The 25,210-nt window shown below is 37.1% G+C and overlaps 3 protein-coding genes across 4 annotated transcripts in view; 1 reads left to right on the forward strand and 2 right to left on the reverse strand.

The window, feature by feature from the left end:
- Positions 1-25,098, reverse strand: part of layna (layilin a) — a 26,705-nt gene extending 1,607 nt beyond the window's left edge. The window contains exons 1-9 of the mRNA XM_031320218.2: positions 25,086-25,098; positions 4,110-7,008; positions 3,930-3,950; positions 3,420-3,717; positions 2,356-2,519; positions 2,230-2,274; positions 2,044-2,106; positions 1,815-1,911; positions 1-1,125 (exon numbers count right to left, since the gene is read on the reverse strand). The exon at positions 1-1,125 is cut by the window's left edge and continues 1,607 nt beyond it. Of these exons, the coding sequence (XP_031176078.1) occupies positions 414-1,125; positions 1,815-1,911; positions 2,044-2,106; positions 2,230-2,274; positions 2,356-2,519; positions 3,420-3,717; positions 3,930-3,950; positions 4,110-4,185 (1,476 nt within the window). The 5' untranslated portion in view covers positions 4,186-7,008; positions 25,086-25,098 and the 3' untranslated portion in view covers positions 1-413. The remainder of the gene's footprint in view (positions 1,126-1,814; positions 1,912-2,043; positions 2,107-2,229; positions 2,275-2,355; positions 2,520-3,419; positions 3,718-3,929; positions 3,951-4,109; positions 7,009-25,085) is intronic.
- LOC116064868 (complement factor B-like) lies at positions 7,563-19,654 on the reverse strand. Its single transcript, XM_031320210.2, has 18 exons — positions 19,490-19,654; positions 18,494-18,700; positions 18,226-18,411; positions 17,937-18,113; positions 17,011-17,097; positions 14,340-14,479; positions 13,178-13,322; positions 12,926-13,054; positions 12,375-12,485; positions 11,221-11,355; positions 10,502-10,608; positions 10,100-10,232; positions 9,827-9,965; positions 9,495-9,571; positions 9,201-9,301; positions 8,749-8,878; positions 8,187-8,236; positions 7,563-8,025 (listed from the first exon to the last, which is right to left on the reverse strand). The coding sequence occupies exons 1-18, from the start codon at positions 19,545-19,547 to the stop codon at positions 7,849-7,851; spliced, it is 2,289 nt and encodes a 762-aa protein (XP_031176070.1). The 5' UTR covers positions 19,548-19,654; the 3' UTR covers positions 7,563-7,848.
- Positions 21,793-25,210, forward strand: part of chek1 (checkpoint kinase 1) — a 6,759-nt gene continuing 3,341 nt past the window's right edge. The window contains exons 1-7 of one of the 2 annotated variants that reach the window (XM_031320220.2): positions 21,793-21,985; positions 22,220-22,316; positions 22,711-22,825; positions 23,201-23,309; positions 24,238-24,302; positions 24,385-24,454; positions 24,547-24,735. In XM_031320220.2, the coding sequence (XP_031176080.1) occupies positions 22,252-22,316; positions 22,711-22,825; positions 23,201-23,309; positions 24,238-24,302; positions 24,385-24,454; positions 24,547-24,735 (613 nt within the window). In that variant the 5' untranslated portion in view covers positions 21,793-21,985; positions 22,220-22,251. The remainder of the gene's footprint in view (positions 21,986-22,219; positions 22,317-22,710; positions 22,826-23,200; positions 23,310-24,237; positions 24,303-24,384; positions 24,455-24,546; positions 24,736-25,210) is intronic. The other variant, XM_031320219.2, reaches the window with a different exon arrangement.

Here is a 25,210-nt window from a genome sequence, read left to right on the forward strand (position 1 = left end):
TCTACTCCATTAAATTGGGGTGGAGTCAGAAATCTCAGGGACAGATGTCACAAAATTTAAACAAATCAAACCCAAACTACCTGCATGGCTAGACCTGATTACAGATAAGTGAGAAAATGGTTTTCTGTAATTTGGGTAAGATGATCCTTTAATTCTAAATTAATATTCCTAAACAAATCTGTGTTTGATTACCACAACTAATTGGCACACTGGTCTAGTCTATCAACGGGCTACAGGTTGAATTGTGGGGTCAGCGACAAAATATGATTTCAGCCAGTCCTTACCTGATTTATATCCCATGAAGGGCTTTAGAAACATACCCTACTAACAATTACAACCGGGTACTGTACGTGCACTGTTTTTACAATCACACATACACTGCTGTACAAACAATGAAGGAGCTTTTCAGAGGATCAGTAGTTTTCTCTGTTGATCCATTCTTGTTCATTGAAGTATCTCTTTCCGACATCAAGATTCAGGCCATTTCTGTAGCAATCCAGATTTGCTTGGTAGGATTTTCGGTTTCCATAGGTTCCAAGGCTGGTTTGGTAAGTGTCTTCCTTGCCGTTGGTGATGTATGTCTGATAGAGGTCAGCCTTTACCGTGTGACTTCCAGGCCTCAGTTTGGCATCATAGAGGTCACTCCCTCCTCTGGTACTGCCATCATACAATCCACGATCAGCATACACACTGCTGCCGTAATGCTCACTCTTTGTCGTACGACGACCTAGACTCCTGTCATAAAACTCTCTGTGCCCAGTGGAGCCCAGACTTCTGTCATTCAAGTCCCTTTTTCCTGGACGGCCCAAGCTGGTGTCATAGAAGTCACGGGTGGCACGACGCCCAAGGCTGTGGTCATTGAGCTCAAAGTTGAGGAAGCAGCTCTCTGTGCTGGCAAGCGTCACAAAGCCGCTCTCTGTGTCCCTACCCCCAAGGTTGTCGTAGTCACCTGTTGGGGTGTCAGGGGAGGAGCATAAAAAGGAGGTGTTTTTGGTGTGTGGGCGAGCTGAAACCAGGTCATCCTCCTTCTGGGAGCGAATGACGTTGTAGACGTCAGTTGGAGTCGGGCTGGGGCAGAGGCTCCGGTCTGTCTGGCATACTTCTGATTTCTGCGGTTTCCTCCTTCTGTCTCACACACAGAAGAGAAGCATAACTAACAAGTCACCTCAAACATGAACATAACATGAAACCTGATCCAGACTATATGGTGTACAAAGTGTGGAGGATGTAGGCTACTAGATACAACAGTTTCCTTTAACTTGACAATAGTTTTTGAGTCAGTGAACTGATCCTTCTAGAAAGTAGGCCTTTTGCAAAAGTAGTAAAAGCCTGATAATGTTTAGTCCTTGGTGACATAGACCTTAATTGTTGTCCAAAAACTAATGAAAACACATTAATGACCCATACACTATAGAATACTGTAAATATAGAATACCACCAAACTGATCCTTTAAGTTTACCATTTTTATGACACGCTGTTATAATGTGGGTTTTATATGGAATCAACATTATCACAAAATGTTAGCGTATTAATTTTGACAACTGTATTTTGGAAATATTATAATAATAATGTTATAAAAATAAACATAATGTTGGTTCTTGGTGGCTGTAGCTAAGATAGTCCTATCAAATGGTGAACTGGGGTTTAGAAAAATGATTTTATTCAGGATATTTGTAAAACATATTTTTCACCTCTTACCCTTACCCTTTGCCTTGGAGAAGATTTGGAACAATCTCCTCAGTTATGACCATATTCAAGTTTGAATTACAGTCGATCAAAGTATTGAGTATTTGCATTTGTTTAGGATCCTCACCGTCTGAAAAGCAGTTTGAAGCAGCAGACTCCAATCACTGTCAGTAACAGCAGTATCAGGGGAATCGTGGGAATGATGACGTAAACCAAATTCAGAGCTAAAAGAGACAACAGATACAGATTCAGTGACTGTAATGTTGGCGGTTGATTAAAACGCATCAGAGTAATGAGTGTATACTCTTATTCTTTGCAGAAAAAGGTGTATTAATATGAATCTTGGGTCAGTCAACCTGTGCTGCTGCCCTGGTTATGGTCACTTGGATTCCACGGCAGCACAGATGAAGGGAATACATCTGTAATGAGAAGCATATATACACCACTGTTGACCACACTTACTTTCAAAGTAGGCTATCCAACATGTCTGCTAAATCATATGTTGTGACTTTTTTTTTAACAATCATACAGAGCACATTTACTTGTTTGAGTGGAGTTGGGAGAAGGAGAAGGGTCCAGTGGCTTATCTGTGGAGAAAATGAATCACAGTCAGAAATGTTCAAGTATTTTCAAAGTAAAAGAATGTTGAAATACTGTGTCAGCGGTACCTGCAGTGTATTTGCAGATGAAGTTGTTCTTGGTATCACAATTATCGTCATTCCACTGGAACATATATTTCTCTTCCTCCTCCGGACCGGCCGAAGCGGACGGTTGGTGATACATTACCGCACACGCCTCGTAGCCGCATGATGGCTCATCCCAATGCCAGTTCCTACAACAAACACACACAAAACAAAATCACATTTTCTCAAAGCTGCCCTAACAGATGTATTTACAAAACTTACATTCCCATATACAGTATAAAAAAGTCATTGAATAAAGGTTTAAAAAAAGAAGAAGCTGATGAGACCATTACTGGGTTTCAAACACCAATGCTTTTTTGGTACTGCTTGAAAAGTGTCTGTTGCACCAAGTATCGAAAGTTGTTGAGTACTGAAAGCTGGCATTGCATGTCTCGTCAGATAATTGTATTTAGTTATTCTTTAAATGTATAGTTCAATTATAATTTAAAAAAATTGCTAGTTTTAGAATGTTTTATTTAGGAAAAGTTACAGATGCTACAACATTAGAGGTAGTCCGATAAATCGGCCAGTCTGGCACATCAGCCTATATTAGCCTATTGCAGATATATCTGTTGTACATATAAGTCCTATAATATACAAGTGGTAAGAAATTGCAGTAGACCTACAGAAATGCAAAAATATGTTAAAAAATGAAGGGATCTTTATCATAAATGTTTGTTGAAAAAAAACAGTCAGCGGATGTATAATCAGATTTTTCAAACTCTGAAAATCAATATAGGTATGGGCCTCATTTCATTTTCATCATCGTTTTACTACTACTAATGACATTTTTTTTTTCTATTTTTTTCTATTTTCATAGCCTACCATATTTCCTTAAAGTATTTTATTTTGGTACAGAACTTCAGGTACCATATCAGCTCTAGTCGGCTATTAAAACATTTGTATTTTCGAAGGGGAAACACCGTTCTACAACACACAATCAGCAGTGAAAATTTAGAACATTTGATATTTCACTTCTAAAATCTAAAACTAATCCTCATACTGCCCTCGCTTTTGACCCCTTGACCCTCCAGATACCTCCCACCAACCTAAATGTGGACTTGCTGCCGTCCAGCCAGTAGTACTGAGAGTGGCAGTCCAAGCTGCTCTTCTCATCTCCATGGTTACGGCGGAGACCGATCCAGAAGTCTCCATCAGTTGGGCGGAGCTCTGTGATGAGCTGCTCTATGATCTTCTGCTCAGAAGCCGACTCCACGCTCAGCAGCTGCCCTCCGTCCCGTCTGCATGCGAGCTCTGCCTGTACAAAGGTGAGCCTTCGCCAGAACTCGGAGAAATAGGCCAGCTTGTAACATGGCCTCCCTTTTCCTGCCTTGCACACACGTTGACCTGCACCCCCCCACACACACACATACCTGATTACATGTGCACTGAATTTTCTTCATGTTTACTCAAATATCACAATCATCGGCTAAGTAGTCTAAGTTTGAGCACACACATGAAAAGACCTGACTGTGAACCTACAAATTACATAAATTAGATGTGGAAGCCTTTTATAGCTACTGTAACATTTTAAATTTGAAGAGAAGTGTGTTGCCTACCTCTGGCTTCGAATATGTCCGCTTCAAGAGCCAAAGACCCAGCATAAAGTCAGGAAGGCAGGCCACGAGGAAACCAAAGATAGATCCACAAATAAGTGTATAAGAGTAATATGTAGTAATAATAAGTTAGTAATAAGAGTTCATGTTTGAGCTGTGTTGCGTTTTCTTTGTGCAGCTTACCTGTAATGAGGCTTGCAGCTGCAGATGGATCAAAACATAAAAGCAGGAGGTGACAGAAGATTGTTAGCAGGTCCATCTTTGTCAGCTATTCACCAGCACCACTTGTATTTTGGTTCAGTCTTTTTCATTCCGATGTCTGCTCATCTGGTCATCAGTGGAGCTCAGGTGAAGAAAATCTACCTGAACCTTAGGAAGTGATCTGTTGCTTAGGGTGTAAGAAAATGCCCTAAAAAGGATAAAATAAGCTAAAGAAGTGCTAAAGAGGAAGTCTTCTGTTCTATCTGCTGAAAGAAAGAGTATGTGAGACAGAAGGAGGAGCAGGAAGAGAAAAAAACTATGTGTGTTTGGGAGGGGGCTGTAATCTGTTAAGAGCAGTCTTAATGATTGGGAGAAGAGGCTGCATCGATCCCAAGACATCTAATCATGCAAGTGCTTCTCATCGTAAAAACTGACAAGAGGCAGATTTCGCTCCTTCCTTTATTACTTAAGCTCTGGGTATTATCATTACAAAAGTGTTACATGAAAATGATCTGCTCTAACTCGATCAGGGTTATTTTAAAATATTTCTATCAGGTTCCGTCTTCAAGGTATATTGCGGTGTTCTTCCCTTATTTATTTCCATTTCCGTACAAAGAAGGAGAGATAGCAACACAGCTGACATGTCCAAGAGGAGGGACAATCATTTTTCTTTCCTTTATTATTAAAGCCTCTTGGTCTCAAATCTTAAATAGCCTATTTCTCTGCAACATAAAATATTTGAAACAATTACAATTAAAGTTCAGACTGCCATCACTTTTTGATTCAGATGTTGCTAAATTGTAATTGGTGCATGGAAAAACACGGCCTCACCTTTTTCCAACCGAGCCCTGCCCACTTCAAACCAGTGAAAAGAGCGCAGACGAAAACACAAATCCAATCTGTCGATGTGTCTTTGACAAAGAAATGCTGTGTTCATGTAGGACTCCATTATTATGAATAGGCTGATGGATAAAAAAAAGGTTTTCAGGACCTCTGGATGTCCTATAGGTCTAAAATGAAGTTGTTAAATTGCATATGCGAACGACAAATGTGTCAAATGGACGCCAGGCTTGCTGTTTTAAGTCTTATGCTAAGCTAAGTTAGCCAGCTGCTGGTAAAAGCTTAATTTTTGTACAAACAGTAGTATAAATCTTCGCACCAACTCTCGGTAAGAAAGCCGATAAGCATATTCCCAAAATTGTAATATTTATTTATTGTTAGGATTGTTAAATAAGAATTCACACAGAAGAAAATAGACTTTGTTAAAAAATTTAATTTTATTTTAGAAACTCAGCTCGGATACATTGTTGACAGTACAGGTTAGTAACAAGGGAGATTTCCATCAAAATATTGGCTGCTATATCATTTCATATTCAAGCATCAGGATCAGCAGAAGCCACGGATGCATGTGAGCATGACCCGCTTTTCTGAGCACAAATGGGGGGAAAAGTGTATGTATGCAGTTCTTAGTGGTAGTAATTTCTAAAATGGCCCATAAGGTTGATTTAGGGCTTGCAGAGAGACAGATCAGCCAGTTTAAACAGCAGAATGCTTCATCATGAATATGCTGTGTGTGCTAGAGTTGGGAGGGGTGGGAGAATAGGGAGTGGGGGTTGGAAGAAGTGAGGCTGCCCTGGATATGCTGCTCTATCCAAACACTGGTAATCAGTTTAGGTGTAACAGATTTATTTCAGTCAAAGGGTTTGTTTAAATTGAAGGTGGGGTAGTGGAAGTTGGCATTAGAGAGTGATGCTCTGAAAAATAAAAGAGAAGACAGAGAGGTAACTGAGTCCCCCAGAGGGATTCAATAAGGAATGGACCTCCATTTAAATGTCCTCCTTATTTACAGCATCTAAGACTAACAGAGGCTTTTATTCAATTAAGCCTCTCCCATTCGTTCCTCCTCTTACACAGTCTGTCTTCCTCCGTCTCTGCCTCTTCCTTTTATCCCACTGACCTGCTCCCTCTCTCCCAATTAGTTAAAGGGAAACCAGATGAATGTTCCCATGGGAGGTTAGTACATCACTGACCTAACGAAGCACCCCACACACACACACACACACACACACACACACACACACACACACACACACACACACACACACACACAACCTAACGAGGTAGGCGTTTCACCATGTCAAAGAAACCAAACATTGATGTTGAAAATTCACCAGTTTTTTGGTTGTTTGGACATTTAGTCAATATGCAGCAGTAAAGAGAATTGCTAAATGTACATTTTCCCTGAGGCGATGCCTGACAGCATAATGGTCAACAGATCATAGTTACACAGTAAAATGACATTTGATTTGAAGCCATAATCTTGCTCTGACCACAACAAATCATTTGTAATGCAATGGCTCTGTTTGTTTTGTGGGCTGTAAAGACACAGTAATGAAAGACAAACTCAGTTAATTTCCATCTCAAAACCAGACCAAAAAAACAACCTTAATTACTCAACAAAAAAAAAACGTAACATCTACTAAATTCAATATTGAATGATCCGAGCTGGCAACCCGCCAGGTGGACTGTCCGCATTGCGTAGGTCTGCACAGAGAGCTGGAAATGAGCCCTGAGTCACTGACCTGCGGGGGAGCTGGACGGCTCTATCAGCAGAGCTGATCCATAAAAGAGTTTTGATGAAACCTTTTAAGTGCTGTAGTAGTCCTTTAAGTCATTCCTTTTTATATAGTTTTGGAAAAGGCCTGAGAGAAAAAAAATTTGAATCACCTGTGATTGTGAATGCATAAACTGTGTGCCATGTAAATTATGATAACATTTTTCAACTTCAAATTATATTATGTTTCACTTTATCTAAATAAAGGGTACTCATTCCATTCTTGCATAGAGGTAATTAGCAATTTAGAACTTACAAAATATATGTCTGCATTATAATGTCAATGAGTTCTATTAAAATAGCTTCACTTGTATATAAGCAAAGCCAGCCGTTGAATAACTTCAGGAATGTCGAATGTTTTGGCTGAACTAGTGAATTTACTACCTGACATATAAAGATAAAGAAATCATATATACTCAATATTGTCATATAGTAAACAATTGTTTTATGACATTGGGCACAATGCTTTAACAGTCAGCAATATTAAATGATAACTAGCATTGTATGTTCATTATGGCACAATGGTAGACAAATTTAAATAGTAGTGAAAGAGTTGTCTATTAGAATATGATATATAAAAATGGTTGGTATACACCAATCTTAAGCCTACACCTTTTCGGCTAATATTATTTGTTTCCCTCTTAATTTAATGCTTTATTGTAATTTTTTATATATCTTTTTGGAAAATTGTTAATAAGGACCGAAATATATGACTAATACTACTAGTATTACTAAATTGTCTCACTGTATATCATCATGTTGCTAACACTGATCCAGGGTATTAACCATTTGGATTATTTTCAAAACCATCAAAACGCAGGTTTATACTGATTATTTAACTTCTTTACATCCTGATTGACCACTGACAATACTGAATAATGATAAAGTACATTACTATTTGCATGACTGTACATTATATTTTGGGAATGTGACATGCTTTTTTGTGAACATGTGTGTTTATGTATGCTTTTGATGAGAAAATGTTATCTAAAAATGTAATCTTTTTTTATTGTGAATGTATATGACGTCTGAGAAAACTTTAACTCAGTAGCAAAATTACATAAGCCAGTGTTTACACAATGCCAAATTACAGTATGCAAATACATTTTAGCTTTTCAAAAACGTAAGTGGTGCGTAGTCAGGTGTGTCATGTCCAAGAATCGATTTGAGAAAAGGGACAACTCTGAAAAGATTAATATGGAAATCTCTGGAGGTCTGATCTGACTCGACGAGACCTCCACCCGACCCACACAAATCCTTGGTTCCCCAGCTGACCAATGCAACCTGTGAAAGAAATCTTTGGTTACTTTACAAAGTCAACAAGAACTTACATGGTCAAATTACATGACCTCATTTATTTCAATGGAGTTTTATTTTCCCTTTGTCATCAGGTGTCACTCATTTGTGATATAATATTGGATACATGGAAAAGAAAGGCTGTTTACCTGTATTGTGCGATGCTCATAGTTCTTGAACACAGCACCTCCAGAGTCACCTGTCCAAACACACAGACACACACACACACCCACACAGACACACACACACACACACACACACACACACACACACACACACACACACACACACACACACACAGTTACCTCCAAAATAATGGGCATCAGTTACTGCTCTGTGCCACTGTTTTAGTATATAAAATGCATGTAGACTAAAATATTCCTTGAAAGAATAACAGACCCACTTTCCGTTACGCATTAAGATTGGAAAACAAACAAGAACTTTCATTGATGATTAAGACTCAAAAGGCTAATGACATTTATGTGTATTTGCACATTTACGAAGGGCTATTCTGGGGTGTTTTACAATTTTCCTTATTTGCCCTAAATCTAACAAAGACATGGATGCCTCTCTAATGTGTTTCTGTGCAATTTGTAGTTAAATGTGTTGGTGAAATTACCTTTGCTTAGCTCAACTCAGAGATGTTTATGGGATAGCAGCTCCTCATAAAGTAACAAAATAACTTTTATAAATGTAATAGAGGGAACATACCTTTACATGATATATGATCTCTAGTAGGATCCTGACCACCAGTGCACAGAAAGTTATCAGTCACGACCTCCTTTGGATCTTTCGTTGATATGCCTTGGGCCCCTAGTGCATGTTTGATGCATGCATCTCTCTGCAATGTTGAATTGGAAAGAGGAACCATAGACTAAAGTAACTTTTAGGTTTTCAGTGAATAATGAAGAAAGCACACATGAGTCATGAGAAAATATATTTTAAAAAACATGCATGCATACATGTCCAACTATCACTCTCTCTCACACACACACACACACACGCATGCACGCACCCACGCATGCATGCATGCACGCACACACACACACACACACACACACACACACACACACACACACACACACACACACACACACACACACACACACACATAGGCACAGCCCATTTATAAAAACAGTCCATTACTGTAATTTAAAACTCACGTTGTCGCCAATCTTAGCATGGACATCTTTTTCAGCTACCGTGGTCCCTTTCTTAGTCAGGAACGAGAGTCTTTCAAGATGATCCTTCAACAGAATGTCCTCTGTATTTAGAGAACACAAACATTCAGTACATTCTACATCAGGCTCTAGAGGCCTAAATATTTTACATGAATATGAAATGTGAATTATTAGAAATAAAATCCATTTTATTTCTGTGGGTACAAGGCTTAGTGACTGATCATTTTTAGGTATTTATGAGAACCAAGCTGTGTTACAGCTGTAGAGTTACCTTACCTTGTTCCTTGCAGGTGGATTCACCAACCAGTTGTAAAGCATCACTGGTCTCTTGGGTGCAAGGTATGCAAATAGGTCTGAACGAGACACCAAAAACAACATAACATAGAGAGGATGATGTTTCAATTAAAAAACATTTAACAGAATATTTGTACCATTTTCTCAAGGGGAGAGTTTACCTGGTTTTAGCTGGTTACATGTTTGTGTCTGTGTGTGTGTGTGTGTGTGTGTGTGTGTGTGTCTCTGTTTTATTAATAAACCCCTGGCATGACTGAAAATGTAACATCAAATCCAAGTATGAATGACGGTGTTTGTAGGACACAAATTCTCACCTAGCAACACTGGAGATGTTAACAGCTTCCTCCAGTTGGATGAGAGCCACATCATAGTCATAGAACTCCTTCACACCCTTATTCCGTTTAGCAGTGATATTGTACTCCGGGTGTAAAATGAAACGTTTAACTTTTTTCTCTGTAAAAGAGACACAATGAAGTTTATAATATTGTTGCTGTCATTAGGAGTGGATCACAGATACGTTTAGTCATAATAAGGTTTTGACCTCAAAATTAGAAATATTCAGACATTAAATAAACATTTAATATTACCTTTGCCCTGTCCATCATCAATAACAACTTTGACGTGCTCAGGTAAATCTCCAAATGTGAAGCAGTGAGCGGCAGTCAAGACAAACTTCGGGGTCACCAGAGAGCCAAAGCAGTCCCTTGGCAATCCTTCATTCTTAAATTAGGAAAATAAATGTATAATATAGTTTATAACACAACACTGTAAAAAAGAAAAAGAAAAATAACAACATAGAAAACAAACTGGTTTTCATGAAATCCTACAACTGATGGTCTGACTCCGCTCTGTTGTCACTAATCCAAATATTCCTCAGTGGAAAAGTATATTCCACTGATTTTGGAGGGATGGTGAGATTGACATTGTCAGCCTTGTAAACGTATTTCACAGATGAATTATAAAGTTAAATGAAATACCGAAACATTCACCTTGACAGTAATGGATGCCCACCATGGATACCTTTGCCTCGTGCTTTCTTTACGTGTTGTTTCATATTCCTTGTGAAGACCACATAGACCCGTAACTTCTTCTTCATCTGCATAAAAACCCAACAAACCCAACCCAATCATTGTTGTACATGTACATTAAATGCAATATAAAATATATTTGTGATTTATATATCTCAGTTTAAATTAAACTCTAAGTTAAAATGAAGCATTACATGGTGACTTACAAACACATACATTAGAAGTTATTTGGGGTTTAGTATCTTAAACACATTACATTATAAAACAATAATCAACATATTAACTTATACAAATGTCAAATGCTGGTGGCAAAAGGTAATGGTAATTGTTATTCAGCGGATCACCAAAGTCATTAGGGGAACATGAATGTCTAAACAAAATGTAATGGTAATAGTTTTTCAGTCTGCACCAAAGACATATATATATATATATTGGGACAAATCTAAATCAAATCTGTCCATCCCTGCTAATAGTGGTGTTGAGCTAGAGGCACAGACCAAGAGTGATGGTTCTGCCTGCTCTTTTCACCATAGGAAACAAGAGAACCATGTTCTGGTCTCCAGTTTTCATCATATCGAATTAGAGGGTGGAGATACATAGTTGATGTACAAATAGAAATAACACTAATGTATAACCAGATTCATTAAGCATTCTTCCTTCAATTTCAAAAGATGACTTACCAATTATATCATCAAAGGTCTCTTGTAAATTCGTAATGTCCTTCATTTTGTAGTAATGCCTATCACCGATCCCTGTTGCGAGGGGCTGCAAGTCACTATCAAAGACCTCTGCTCCAATGGCAAAAATATAAATGTCTGTATTGTAATAGAATGAAACATAGCATTAAAAATTAGGCTCTCTTTTGTTGCCATAAAACACTCGGTTGCACTTTATTTAATCAATCAATCAATCAATCAATCAATCAATCAATCAATCAATCAATCAATACATTTGTTAAAATACCACATGTGTATTTATACATCAATTAGCCATTTCTGATGTAATGTGCCACAAATTACCTTCTAAAAAAGTCTAATAAGATCTAACAGTGGGAAATAAAGATGAATCTCACTTTAGATTATGGTACTGTTCTGGTCTAATGTGTCACTAATTACCCATTAATAAAAATGTAACTGGGAAATAAAGATGCAATGTCCTGGCAGCTTCCATAGCTATGTTACTGCGCTCGAATAGTGACATGGCATTAAATGCTCAGATGTCTTAACCAGTATCGGAGTAGAGCGTAGATGAAGCATGTATTAATAGCATATACATATATATATATATATATATATATATATATATATATATATATATATATATATATATATATATATATATATATATATATATGCTATTAATACATGCGCATCCAGGGAGAGCATCCAGGCTATGAGGGACTGTGTGAAGTAGCGACCAGATATGACACGACTTAACGGTAGTTTTCCTCTAATAAGCAACACATTGCACTAAAAGACTGCCCGAAATTTGGTTTCTAGTAAGAGTGTAATTTGGTATAGCAGAGTCCAAGTATAGTATATTTTGGGTTTAATATGGCAATACGTGCAGTTTCTAATTACAGCATAATTTAGGTGTATGGTGTCTATAGAGTAATGTACTGGTAGAACTGTATTAGTTTTCTGTATAACAAAGACCACACTATTTCTAGTTTTGGTCTAATTTGATACAAAGTACGACTCATTACGTCTTATTGATGTATCATAAAAAATACTGTAAAGTGCGACCAAACATTTTGTTCAAGCTGCCAGCTACGCAGTATTACATAGCAATGAAATGTCAGTGACATTATACCATGTGTATAAATAAAACTCACCCAGATATTCTTCTCTTGATTGAGCCGCTGGTACACCTGTCTGGTTCATGTATACCGTGTTCTTTATTTGTTCAACAGTGGGTGCAGGTGATCCGCCCATATTATAAGCACCTGCAATGACATTTAATATTTAAAGCTGTTTTACTGCATTCAGTTTATATTAATAATACTTTATACAAGATGCATCTTTACATACTATAAATTTAATTTAGTGCTGCTTTGATTGCACATACATTTTAAATTAAGCAAAGTTGCAGGAATACAGTTAAGTGGTGAATTGATGAATATTCAAGGAATATGGGAAATACATTTATTAGTTTTCTTGCTAAGAGTTAGATTAGAAGATTACTGTAATACCGCACTCAATTTGTGTCAATTTTCTCATCTAACTCTTGAAAAGAAAGCAAATAAGTATGTTTTCCAAATTGTTGAATTATTTCTTTAAATAATCTAGTTGCAGCCTGAATATTCAAATTCATAATTTGCTTTTAGTGAAAGAATTGGCAGTTGCACTCCTAACGTAATTAAATATACCAAGTGGCTGAAATTACCATCTGTAAAAAAGATAAGGACGTGACGATGTTCCTTAAAAAGCTCTGCTCCAACTCGTTGCTTTATAATAGCCATTCGCTCCAAGAATGTCATAAAGACGCCGTTCAGATCTGTTCCAGTGTTTCTCTCTTTGAATCAAAACACACACACACACACACACACACACACACACACACATAGATCATAGATAAAACATAGATCAAGCTGTGTTCATGTTGTTTCCAACAATATCTCTGATTTATATGACTTACCGCCTACTTTAAAATTTTTCAATTGAGTCAGGATGGCATTTCGTTCTATTTTTTGATCCAAAAAATCAAGAATTCTGACAACTTCAAAAACTTCAGAGGAGAAAAAGACTATTTCATAGTTTGGAGTCACAGAAAAGGATGAAATCTGTGAAGACACAAAGCAAATAACTTAAATACATGGTGGATGAACTATGGTATTATAACTTTTGACACAACTTAAACACATGCAAACTTGTCAAACTGCTATGAAATATTTTGTCGATGCAACACCTCCTTATGTATGAAACTGCTTATGGTTGTTATTTTGTTGAGTACTGTAATTGATTCATTTATCAGCAGAAAGAGAATCCCGTAGTGTGCACTGACAACAAGCCAAGGGACTTGCGCCAAGAAGCATCAGTCAAGATTATGATGTGTAATTTATAATGCAATTTACTTCTAATGGGTTGTTGTGCTGGTAACCAAATGGAATGGTCTCATGTTTGTACATGTTTTGCACACAGTGTGCCAAAAATGGTTCTAAAAGTGTGTCAGACAGTGTAAAAGGCTTCATATGTTAGCTCACACCATAAACATGATACAGTTTATGACTTTAGTGAAATTCATTAGTCCAAATTAATATTATGTCAGTCACACTGAAAAAGCTAATGCAGTAAAAAAATATTGCAGTATTAAATGCAAAAAAGTGTAAAAGTAAAAATGTCTGTTTCAGATGTATAGAGGTCCAAAGAGCAATAGATTACATATGAAATGTCATCTTCCAATGCATCATCCTGCTTCTTTTAAAAAAAAAAAATCTTTTTTTTAAATAAAAAAAAAAAAATATTTCAAAATAAAACTATAAAATTGTCTGCTTTTTATATATTAAACAACACAATTTCTCCCAAATTATCATTTTACTTCAATATGAAATTTTTCATCACAAAATCTTTGTCTGTTACTGTAATCAAGACAAATGGAGCAAAGCAAGTTATATGATTGGCTGTGGATTTGATCAGAATGAGCAGGCAGGTAGCTGGAGTATTTTAGGGGGAAAATTTGTATTGTGAGGCTATTCTGTGGCAATCGCCCTCTCCAATTAAAAAGCACTGTAAAACATTTAACATATAAAACTCACTTGTCTCTCATTTTTTTATCAAGAGGAAAGCCGTTTGTTTCTTACCTTTTCTATAAGTTTTGTGACAGCATTTCTTGCATCATTGAAGTGTTGTTCTTCGATGCTCGCAGAAATATCCATTGCGATATAGATGTTAAGTGTACCATTTTTTGAAATCCTGATTGTTCTCCCCTCCTGTGTGTCATCTGAAGAATCCACAACAAAAACTGTTATTTTGCTGTACACATTTATATGTCATTCATATATAATTGTTTCTATAGAGAGTTAAATATAATGGAAGATACGACAGTGTTAGATTGATACACAGGCTACAGAACTAACAGGGTTGGGTAGTAACGGATTACATGTAATCTGGATTATGTAATCAGATTACAAAAATCAAGTAACTATAATCAAACCAGATTACAATAAAAAAATGTGTAATCAGATTACAGTTACATTGTTGAGGATTACCTGATTACATTTTATCATGCAAATAATGCAGCTTTTTTATGATAGCCTATGTTTTAATTTGACAAGCAGTTCATTCGTTTGTCCACTAGATGCCACTATCATCCAAGTGCCTGTGTAGTTTCTTGACAAGAAAAAGGTTCAAATCAAAACTCAAGATGGAGGAGCCGTCGACGTCGAAAGACAGACCCGTTTCAGTTGGGAAAAATGTTTGCAATATCGACACAACTTCGATTTAAAGACAGTGGAAAATAATAATGTGTATGTTGTGTGCAAGTTGTGCAAACCAAAAGTGCAAGTATTGTCAACGGCGCTAACATCTACTTCAAATCTGAAACACTTGGAGGTAAGTTGAACGTTAAAGCAACACTATGTATCTTTGCAAATAAAAAACGATGCAAAAAGAAAAGCACACAAACCCCGAAAAAAGAAGCGATGCAAAAAGAAAAACAACTTCATTCATTTGACAACACATGCACAGCATTCAGCAAACGCGCTGCAAATACCACAACACAACCAAATACATAAACGTGCTGCAAATAAAAAACGATGCAAAAAGAAAAGCACACAAACCCCAAAAACAAATGCAACAAAAAAAACACAGCATCCAGATTACACAACGGAAGTTCTCCAGGCTTCTAGAGGGAGCAGCCAGTGGAACAGCTTGATTTTCGAGAGAGAGAGAGAGAGAGAGAGAGAGAGAGAGAGAGAGAGAGAGACGGCGGGCACGTTCAATCTCAGAACGATGTGCACCGTTGTGAAACGGTGTGCAACTGCTTTGAGATCATATACTGTAAATATTAAGTCTATGTTTGAGATACGTTTTCTCTCGTTTGGTGGGTGTGTCTTGGCTCAGGTCACAGGTGATACTCAATCAGCGTCTGTAAACTTGTGGTGATAAAACATTTAAAATTGCATCAGCGTTTAACGTTGACGTTTGTTTAAGCCATAGTACATGAGAGGGTTTAATTTCGAGGTCTGAAAGGCGCATCAGTATAGGCCTCCTCAAGTGTAATATTGTGATTATACAATAGCGGTTACCAACAAAATAGGTGATCAATCTGTATTCATATTGTGGAGCAATTCGCTCTTGAAATACAAAAAACAAAAAACAGACTAACTTTCTAGTCCCTCCCTGTTTAGTAAACTAGCTGAATTACCGTGGGATTTATCAATCTGAATAAATCCCGCCCGCCCACATAAACACAAAACTGCTTTGCTAACTCCATCGTGTTGTAAGTAAGACATCTGCTGAAAAAGTTATTGTATTCATTAGCATGATTGCCGTACTGTTTAGTTCAAAAACATCCAAAACACCAAAGTACGTATATATATATATATATATATATATATATATATATATATATATATATATATATATATATATATATATATTGCCATATACATATATACAGTCTATGGACGGGAGGCATGAGACGGGAGTTCTCCAGGCTGCAGCCATACCCGACTCTAATAAAAAGGCAGAGCGCTCTCTCCCCGTGGGGTCGAAAATCAAGCTGTTCCACTAGCTGCTCCCTCTAGAGGCCTGGAGAACTTCGTTGTGTAATCTGGATGCAGCGTTTTTTTGTTGCATTTGTTTTCAGGGTTTGTATGCTTTTCTTTTTGCAGCGCATTTATGTATTTGGTTGTTTTGTGGTATTTGCAGCGCGTTTATGTATTTGGTCGTGTTGTGTGTATTTGCAGCGTGTTTGCTGAATGCTGCGCATGTATTGTCAAATGATTGAAGTTGTTTTTCTTTTTACATCACTTCTTTTTTCGGGGTTTGCGTGCTTTTCTTTTTGCATCGTTTTTTATTTACAGTGCGTTTATGTATTTGGTTGTGTTGTGTGCATTTGCAGAGCGTTTGCTGAATGCTGCGCATGTGTTGTCAAATTAATGAAGATGTTTTCTTAAATTGCTTGTGTTTTGTCTATTTGCATGTGTTTTCTTAAGTTGCAGGGCGTTTGCCCCTGTCGGCCACCGTACATTACTGATTGCAAAAATTGCCATGTAATTTGTAGTCAGTAATGGATTACATTTCATGTAATCTGACCCAACCCTGAGAACTAAGGCATTATAGACAGAAGTGAGTCTTGATGGTGTTAACCAAACGTGGGATAAATTATTAATATAATTATTATGATAAACATTATTATTGTAAACAAAATGATCTACCTCTTGAACAAAATATGCTGAAATAGCAAAAATTATCATATAGCATTGCTATTAGATCATGCTTATAATCAGATTAGTTACAGGAACTTACCAATGGACTCTAAAGTGGTTAGGCTGCCTTTGATCGCACTGCCAAATTCCTGTGAAACCTCCAATGGAGTGTCATAGGTGTGTTTGTCTGCAAGAAGCAAAAGCCACATAAACAGAAGTAATTGTGACAGAGTGAAGTGATACTTAAACCTACATTGTGTAATTTTTTGAGTTGATTCTTAGCAAAAACCTCTTTGTTCTTTAACAAATATGTACTCATTCATGTGTAATTACTTCCACCAACTAATCAAAGTATTCTCGTAAGCGTACAATCTGCCATTTAGAATCATTCAGAATGCACACGAGCGAGTCGTTCGAATGACAGCCGCCATGTTGCGCCTCCATCTTTAAAATACATTAGCCAAAGAGGGACATACCTCTGCCATTCGCGCAGTGGCACCGTGACGAATGCCAGGGGGAGATTACTCGCCAGGGAAGCGAAAAAGAGAATTAAAACGACAACGCAACGCGGCAGGCAAAGCAACAAGACCAAAGTTAATATTGGACATTATTTTTGTGCTTCACATGTTCAATGTCCAATCTCAAGTTTGAAACATTCGATTCACCAAGGTATGGACATGAGGTGACTTTCAACATGTAATCTGTTTCTTGTAAACAGGCAGATTACTTCATCTGATCTGTTTACCACAGATACTGACTCAGCTGTACAATAAATTGACCTTTACTTGCATACAGACTGTGATATAAAAACTGAGGGATTAGTAAATAAAACATTAGTTGCTAACTTTTGTAAATTATGAGTGTTTGAACGTTCTGGTGACATAAACTCCTGTAAAATAACTTGACAAATTCATTGCTTGAATGTTGTGCCATCCCTTTTGTATATTTACTCCCAGCAAACCTTTTCATGGCAAAACTTTGATTAAAACACACAATGTCAACAGTATTTGTAGGTATCTGTCTTACAGTAGCATGCTGGCTCTTTGCCAGTCCACTGGCCGTTCTCCTGACACACTCTCTCACTCGACCCCACCAAAAACAGGTTGCCATTGCAGCTGTAAGTCACTTTGTCGTCAATTCCAAATATGCTCCCTGTTCTTGTGGCGCCAGGTGGAATACCAGGATCAGCACAAGTATCTCCTGCTGTTGTAACAAGACAAAAGATAAGTCATAAAAGAGTCACAAATGTGGTTGTATCCCAAACTTGAAAGGAAATCAGAGGGAGAAAGAAAGTAGATGGATGTTCATGACTTACAGCCACGGCTACAGATGGGAGTGGAGCCACTCCACTTCCCATTGGGTAAGCACACACGTCTGGAGGAGCCGCGCAATCTGTATCCAGAGTAGCACTCATATGTGGTCTCATTGTCCACAAAGTACTTCTCCTGAGGAGGGGAGATGTTTCCGTACTCCATCACATTGGGGTCGGGGCATTCAACACCTGCAAAACAAAACAATCTGAGTAATCATGTAGTGCAGGCAACCTATGGCTAAGTGAGAAACATTATCGTCACATCACTTACGCTTGCATCTTTGAGGTAAAAATCTTTTGGGCGCTGGATTCCAGGAGCTATTCAGCTCGCACAGGCGGGTCAAATGCGGGTATGGATAGTAGCCCTCAGGACACTGGTAGACCAACATGCTGCCTATCTTCAGCTGCTTTGTCAGTATGTAATCACCTCCTACAATTTGCATTCTCTCCTCCGTGCAATCACACCAAACCTCATCTCCTGAAAAATACATTAGGGAGATGTATGTACTAGAATATCAGACTTTAGAAAGCTTGCTCCTGAGCCACGTAAGCCATTACACAATTGTTTTCACAAGTTGAGTAGTAGCCTACTAGGCTACATAATTATTAAACTCCTCTCCATGTGTAAAATTCATTGTATGCCCCTTTAACACAAAGGTCTCTCTAGGCTTTAAGATGTCTTGGTTCATAATGTAAAAGTGAATATACATGTGGTCTTATATTATACAAGTTTTTATTATTATTATTTACTTTATTTGACTGTAATTACATTAAATGCTGTCGACGCTTTGATGAAAACAAAATTTAGATTATTTAAAATTGGCACTATAAGCAGGACGTAATAGGAACATGAAAGTATCTTATATTCAGCTGGCAGCAAAGTCTATATGATAGCTTTTAAAAACTGACGATCCATCTCATATTAACAGCTTCAGAAAGCAAACATTCTCATTGGAGACAAAATATTGGATTATGTTTTCTATTGCAATTTTACTTAACTGTTTTCAGTCGCAGTTTTAAATTGCTAATTGCCGTATGAATTGTTGTTATTTTGATCCCTAAACTACCCAGTTACACATTGCTTAACTGTAGCCTAAACTATGTTACAAAAACTCAGCTTGACTTGTACAGTAAATATAAATATATGGACAACCACATGGACATTTGGAGTCAAGTCAAAATGACATGTGTCAATGAAAAAAAAAAAAAAATATATATATATATATATATATATATATATATATTTTAGTAAGAAAAACTAGCTCACCCATACAGAGGAGACATGAAAGTGCAGCAAGCCAGCTCCAGTGGATAGAAAATCCCATGTTGAACCTTAAACCAGGGAACAGTATAAAAATAAGAGAATGTTGCAGGAGCCCTACATTTATTGTAAAGTGGACAGTGATGTTCAGAAGGAGGGACTTGATTAACAAAGACCACCCTGGTACTTATTAACTTGATACCAAATAAAAGAAAATCAATGTTATGTGTAGAAGAACACATTTCCCAGAAATGTTGACCAGAGCATTAGACCTTACTGTAACGCCAGGGATATTTCAATAATTCAGTTTCAATCAACTTGACTAATGTAGAAATAAGGAAGGTACCTTTAATTAGCTACAATTAGTACTCAAAGCCTTGGTTTTGTGTGTCCTGATCACACAAAACAGGCCTGACCTTAAGTAGGCCAGTTTTGGTTCTGTATTTTCCACACTGTGTACATACACGGTCACATGTTGGATAAAAAAACAAAGTAATTGTGAAACTAACAAACTTTCATCATTTCCCAAAACCCGCAGGCAATGTTGAGCTTTGCTTATTGACACGTTGATTTAATTATTGATTGAACACTCTTACCACATACCACATTGGCTTAACTGTAGCTCTCCCTGACCCTTAGCTACTATAACTCCCTCTTCCTTCATTTGTTCAGTTACTTCATTTGCAAATACTCTGTGTTTTAAAACAATCTGATCACGATTGTTTTGTGGTTTGCATCCTGTCATCTTGACCTGTGTGAGTTTAAATGAAACACACTAGAATATATAAATATTATTGTAACAGTTGCTCCAGTAATTTCTATGATGTGAGAGTAGATAGATTAGCAGGGGCACCAGAGGTAATAGATTCACAACAGTTGCCCTCTTTTACCCAAAAAAAGGTTAACTAGACTACAACCATTCCATTCTTGGATCATGTTAATAGTTCAGGGTGTGTACAAAACAAGCAGTCATTGCATATATGATTAAACACTTGTCTATATGCACCGATAAGCTCTGTCCTCTTGATGTCTATGCAACAGACATTACGTTCCTCACAGGTTGTTATAAAACAAACCGATCCCAATTGTTTTGTGGTTCGTATCCTATCAACCTAGCATTTGTAATTAAATTGATCCTATCTAAATTCAGTGAGTACACTACAATACCCTCTAAAGGGAAAACATTCTGAAAACTTGCATTGACCTGCTTTCTGTCCAAAATATCAATTTTACACTCTACATAATCTGATAGTCAAGATTAGTATGAAATGTACACATTCATGCTTCCCAGGACAAAAATTGCCTCTCCTCTAGTGCCGCCCTCTGGAAAAACTACACTACTGCTATTGTCTTATACAAAGGCACCATTATTGGTTCCATCTAACAATTTGGGGCATGTGATTATATATATATATATATATATATATATATATATATATATATATATATTATATTATATTCTGTAGGAGCTTTAAACATTATACGGAAGTGTAGTACCATGGCAGAAAAAGAAAAATGTATCAGTATTATGTTATTACGTGAAAAGTTTATTGTAATTACAAGAAGTTTTTCACGTTTTAACAAGATATTGTCACGTTACTACAACATACAAACTTATGAAGTTATAACAATATACTATTTATCACGTTAAAACGTGAAAGGTTTTGCGTAAAAACGTGATCTTTTATTGTTTTAACATGAAACTTTTTAGGTTATAACGTGATAAATAGTATATTGTTGTTATAACCAGTGACTGTAAAAAATAGGTTATAACTTGATAAGTTCATATGTTGTAATAACATGATAATATTTTGTTAAAACAGCTTGTTATTACAATAAACTTTTGTGATACTTCTTTTTCAGGCATGGCAGTACTACACTTCTGTACTTTTAGGCATGCACTTAAGGTCTATTTAAGCAGGGTCTCACTCAAACTTTTAACATTTCTTATCATTGCAAAAAAGGTAATTTTTGTATATTCATGAACCACTGCGCAGATTTACTTATTATTTGTAAAATTCATCTACCATTTTAAATTTAGAGGATTGTGCACATGAAGGTTTGGGCATTTTATATTTATTATTATTATTATGAGTATATTCGTTTGTATTAGCCTACCTTGTGCGCATCATGAGTTTGCACGATGTAGCCTAGCTATATGACTTTGCATGATGATTATAATTTGATGAGATACGGTAAAGAGCTACAAAAAAAAATCTAGCAATAATGAGAGGATTTTTTTCAAAATGTTTGGCAGCAGGAGTATAAGAGGAGGCGATAATGCAGCACGCAAGTGGCCGAAAGACGGAAGTAAAACACACGAAGAAGAAGGAAAATCGGACCGGAAACGACGATCATGGCGGAAGTTATCGCAGTAAAACAACAACGCGCCAAATTTGTGCTATTCACTGTTGTCATTGCCTAAGACACATGAAGAAGTTTGTCGAATCTTTGTGATTATACTTCGCTAGGAGACGCTGCTGGCTAAGGAAGGCTGTGCAGGTAAGATAGTTATTTAATTACGAGTTGACAACATCTTGCTTTTCAAATTATTCCGGTTGATTTAGCTCAGTACATCATGTGAGTAAATGACATTAAACGTTACAGTTTAACAATTTGAAAGATAAAATGGTAAATATCCGGTGGGCAGACACTGCGTAGGTGTATCTGCCTGAAGTAAAATAACATGTGCTTGAGTATTTACCTGGAAAATGCATGTTTGTTTTTCTATGACAGCCTGACAAGCACTGGGTGTTTCTGTCTTTAGCATGGCTGTGCCTTTTGTGCAAGACTGGGACCTTGTTCAGACACTGGGAGAAGGAGCCTATGGAGAGTAAGAATTATCTTTAGTTAAATCAATCTCATGTTCTTCCACATATTGTACAGACATTTTACACAAAATTCAGTTAGGTAATTATTTATTGCAGCTATAACAGTTACAGTACTTACAGTTTAGTTTGTCAGTTTGACCCTGCTCATGTGATGCAACAAATCTAACCCCAAACGTATCTTTTTTACTGTACGAGTTAAAAGTAAAACACCTCCACTATTGATTTTTTTTTCTTGAAATATGGACTTGCTTTACTAGTTAACACAAGAATATCTTTAATACAATAACATGTTGAAGTCTGATTAGCAGCACACATTTGGTAACTTTTGACATCTTAAAAACCCTCATCAGACTTCACCTTTTTCGTGCTAACATCCATCTTTTTTTATGGTTGCAGAGTGAAGCTGCTGGTGAACAGACAGACAGAGGAGGCGGTAGCAGTGAAGGTGATCGATACCTCTCAGGCTAAAGAGTGTGCTGAAAATGTGAAGAAGGAAGTCTGCGTCCATAAGGTAGGTCATTCACCTTTAGTACAGTTAGTAGAACTTAAAGTGTGAAAGAATAAAAGAGGAATTAACACTGGGTTTAATGGCACTTCAGAGTAGTTGAAACAAGGGATGTGCATTTGCTAGTAAGGGACATGTGGTTGAGAAAATTGCCTCTTTAATTAAGTTGTCCATTACATAGAATTTATTGTAGCTCAAATATGACTGTTAAAGTTTTTTAGTTTTGACTAAAACAATCTCACAATGCAATTATAACCAATACATGATGCATGTTTTTACATGTTATATGCACATATTGTTCAATGTTAGCTTTAACCTTTTAAACTGTTATTTAACCAGAAATGTTTAAATGTGCACTAAGTGATATTTGCTACTGTGTAGATGCTCAACCACGCCAACATCGTTCGTTTTTTTGGCCATCGGAAGGAAGGTGTAACTATGTACCTCTTCCTGGAGTACTGCACTGGAGGAGAGCTGTTCGACCGAATCGGTGAGATGGACGACTGCAGGTGGAAAACATAGGGCTACTTTCATGGAGGGGGTGACCAGTAATGATTTTAACAGTCTGATAGTGTAAAGGTTTGATTAAAGTCTCCATTGTACAACTTCATCATTCAATCTTCTATCAAAATGTGACACATAGTACCAAGAATCACAGGTATTTGATTTAAGACCCACAAATAAAACTCTCCCGTGATACCAAACTTTTACATGTTCTTTTCTGGGTTTAATTTACATTTATATTGATAATACAAATATTGGATTAGAAAAGTTGGCAAAACCCTCAATATAAAAAAGCATCCACACTTACTCAAGTGGCTCAGTTTTTATTATGAACAAAGGACGTGCATTTGTTTTCCCAGCTGGTCTGGAACTCTACTCAACCCCTCCCATGCACGAGTGCCCTGGTCTATGTAATGAGTAGTGATGTCTACATCATGTTACGGTCTTTTTTGTCTTGTAGTCTTAATGTTGTCAAGAATGCCTTGTGATATCTGCTGCAACCTAATTTCCCCATGGGCACAATAAACCAAAACAAAAAATTTTAAGAAAGGAATTGTGATACAACAACAACACTTTCTAATTCAATCCCAGCCAACATCTTATTCTTCAATCTCACAGTAATTAGTATTTTAATAAATGTAATTTATAGTATACTTGACCGTTGGCTGGAAACCTAGCTTCATATTTTTGCCCTCTGTGTTTTGCCCTTTGAATGAAAATGGATTTACGTAGCTCAATTGGAAAAATTACATACAGTATTGGCAGTGGATGACATAATAGCCGATATGAAATAATACCAGCCTGATACATTAGTGTGCTGCAGCTTTTTAGAAATTATGTTTATTTTATATGTCGCTGTATATTTGGATGGTGGTCATTTATTCAGGTTATTCAAACGTTCTCTTTTATTTCAGAGCCTGATGTGGGGATGGCGGAGAAAGATGCTCATAAATTTTTCCAGCAGCTAATAGCGGCTGTGGTGAGTGAAGCAAATCTGTGTGTTGATGTAACTTTCTGCTGCTGTGTTTACTGTTATTAAATTCTCAGATGCACTTTTGCAGGAATACCTCCACTGTGCTGGCTTCACCCACAGAGACATAAAGCCAGAGAACATTTTGCTGGATGACAAAGGTGAGGAAATACGATGTGTATCAAGGTGTAGAAGGAATAACTGTGGCTTGCATTTGAAATAACCATCATCTGCTGTTGTCCTCTACCTTTAGATAACCTGAAGCTTACAGATTTTGGCCTGGCCACCATGTTTCGGTTCAAAGGACGAGAACGTCTTCTGAATCGACTCTGTGGGACTCTTCCTTACGTTGCTCCAGAGCTTCTCAGCCAACCAGAGTACAAAGCTCAGCCAGCAGATATCTGGGCTTGTGGGATTGTCCTCACTGCCATGCTGGCTGGAGGTACGATCACAACGTCTGTGTTTACAGGGGGTGAACACAATATCATACCAACTTCTATAGTCCAGTACAATACAACACAATACACTTTGTATAATGAAGGTTTTAATTTAACATTTGTATTACATAATGCTGCCATGCATTCTCTTAGTTTGCTTGTAAACCACAGCAAACTAATGGAATGCATTGCAGCATTATACTTGGCCGGGGGGGGGGGGCTTTGAAAACCACTAGGTTACTGGTATAGAATTTCCGTACTATAAACCACCTGAAAAAACATAAACATAACATAAACATAAGGATAACCATACCAAGCAAACGGTTTATAAGAGGTTTTGAGTGGCAACAGTGACTGTCTCACAAGATCTTAGCAGATATGTGATTAGATCCAGGGTCTTTCTTTCATAATACAGTATAGACATAGTTAACATACAATGAAAGAGTCAGGCTGGTTCCAAGTCATCTACAAACCATTTCA

This window comes from Sander lucioperca, chromosome 13, assembly GCF_008315115.2.
Source record: "Sander lucioperca isolate FBNREF2018 chromosome 13, SLUC_FBN_1.2, whole genome shotgun sequence".
In the NCBI taxonomy this organism is placed as follows: Eukaryota; Metazoa; Chordata; class Actinopteri; order Perciformes; family Percidae; genus Sander; species Sander lucioperca.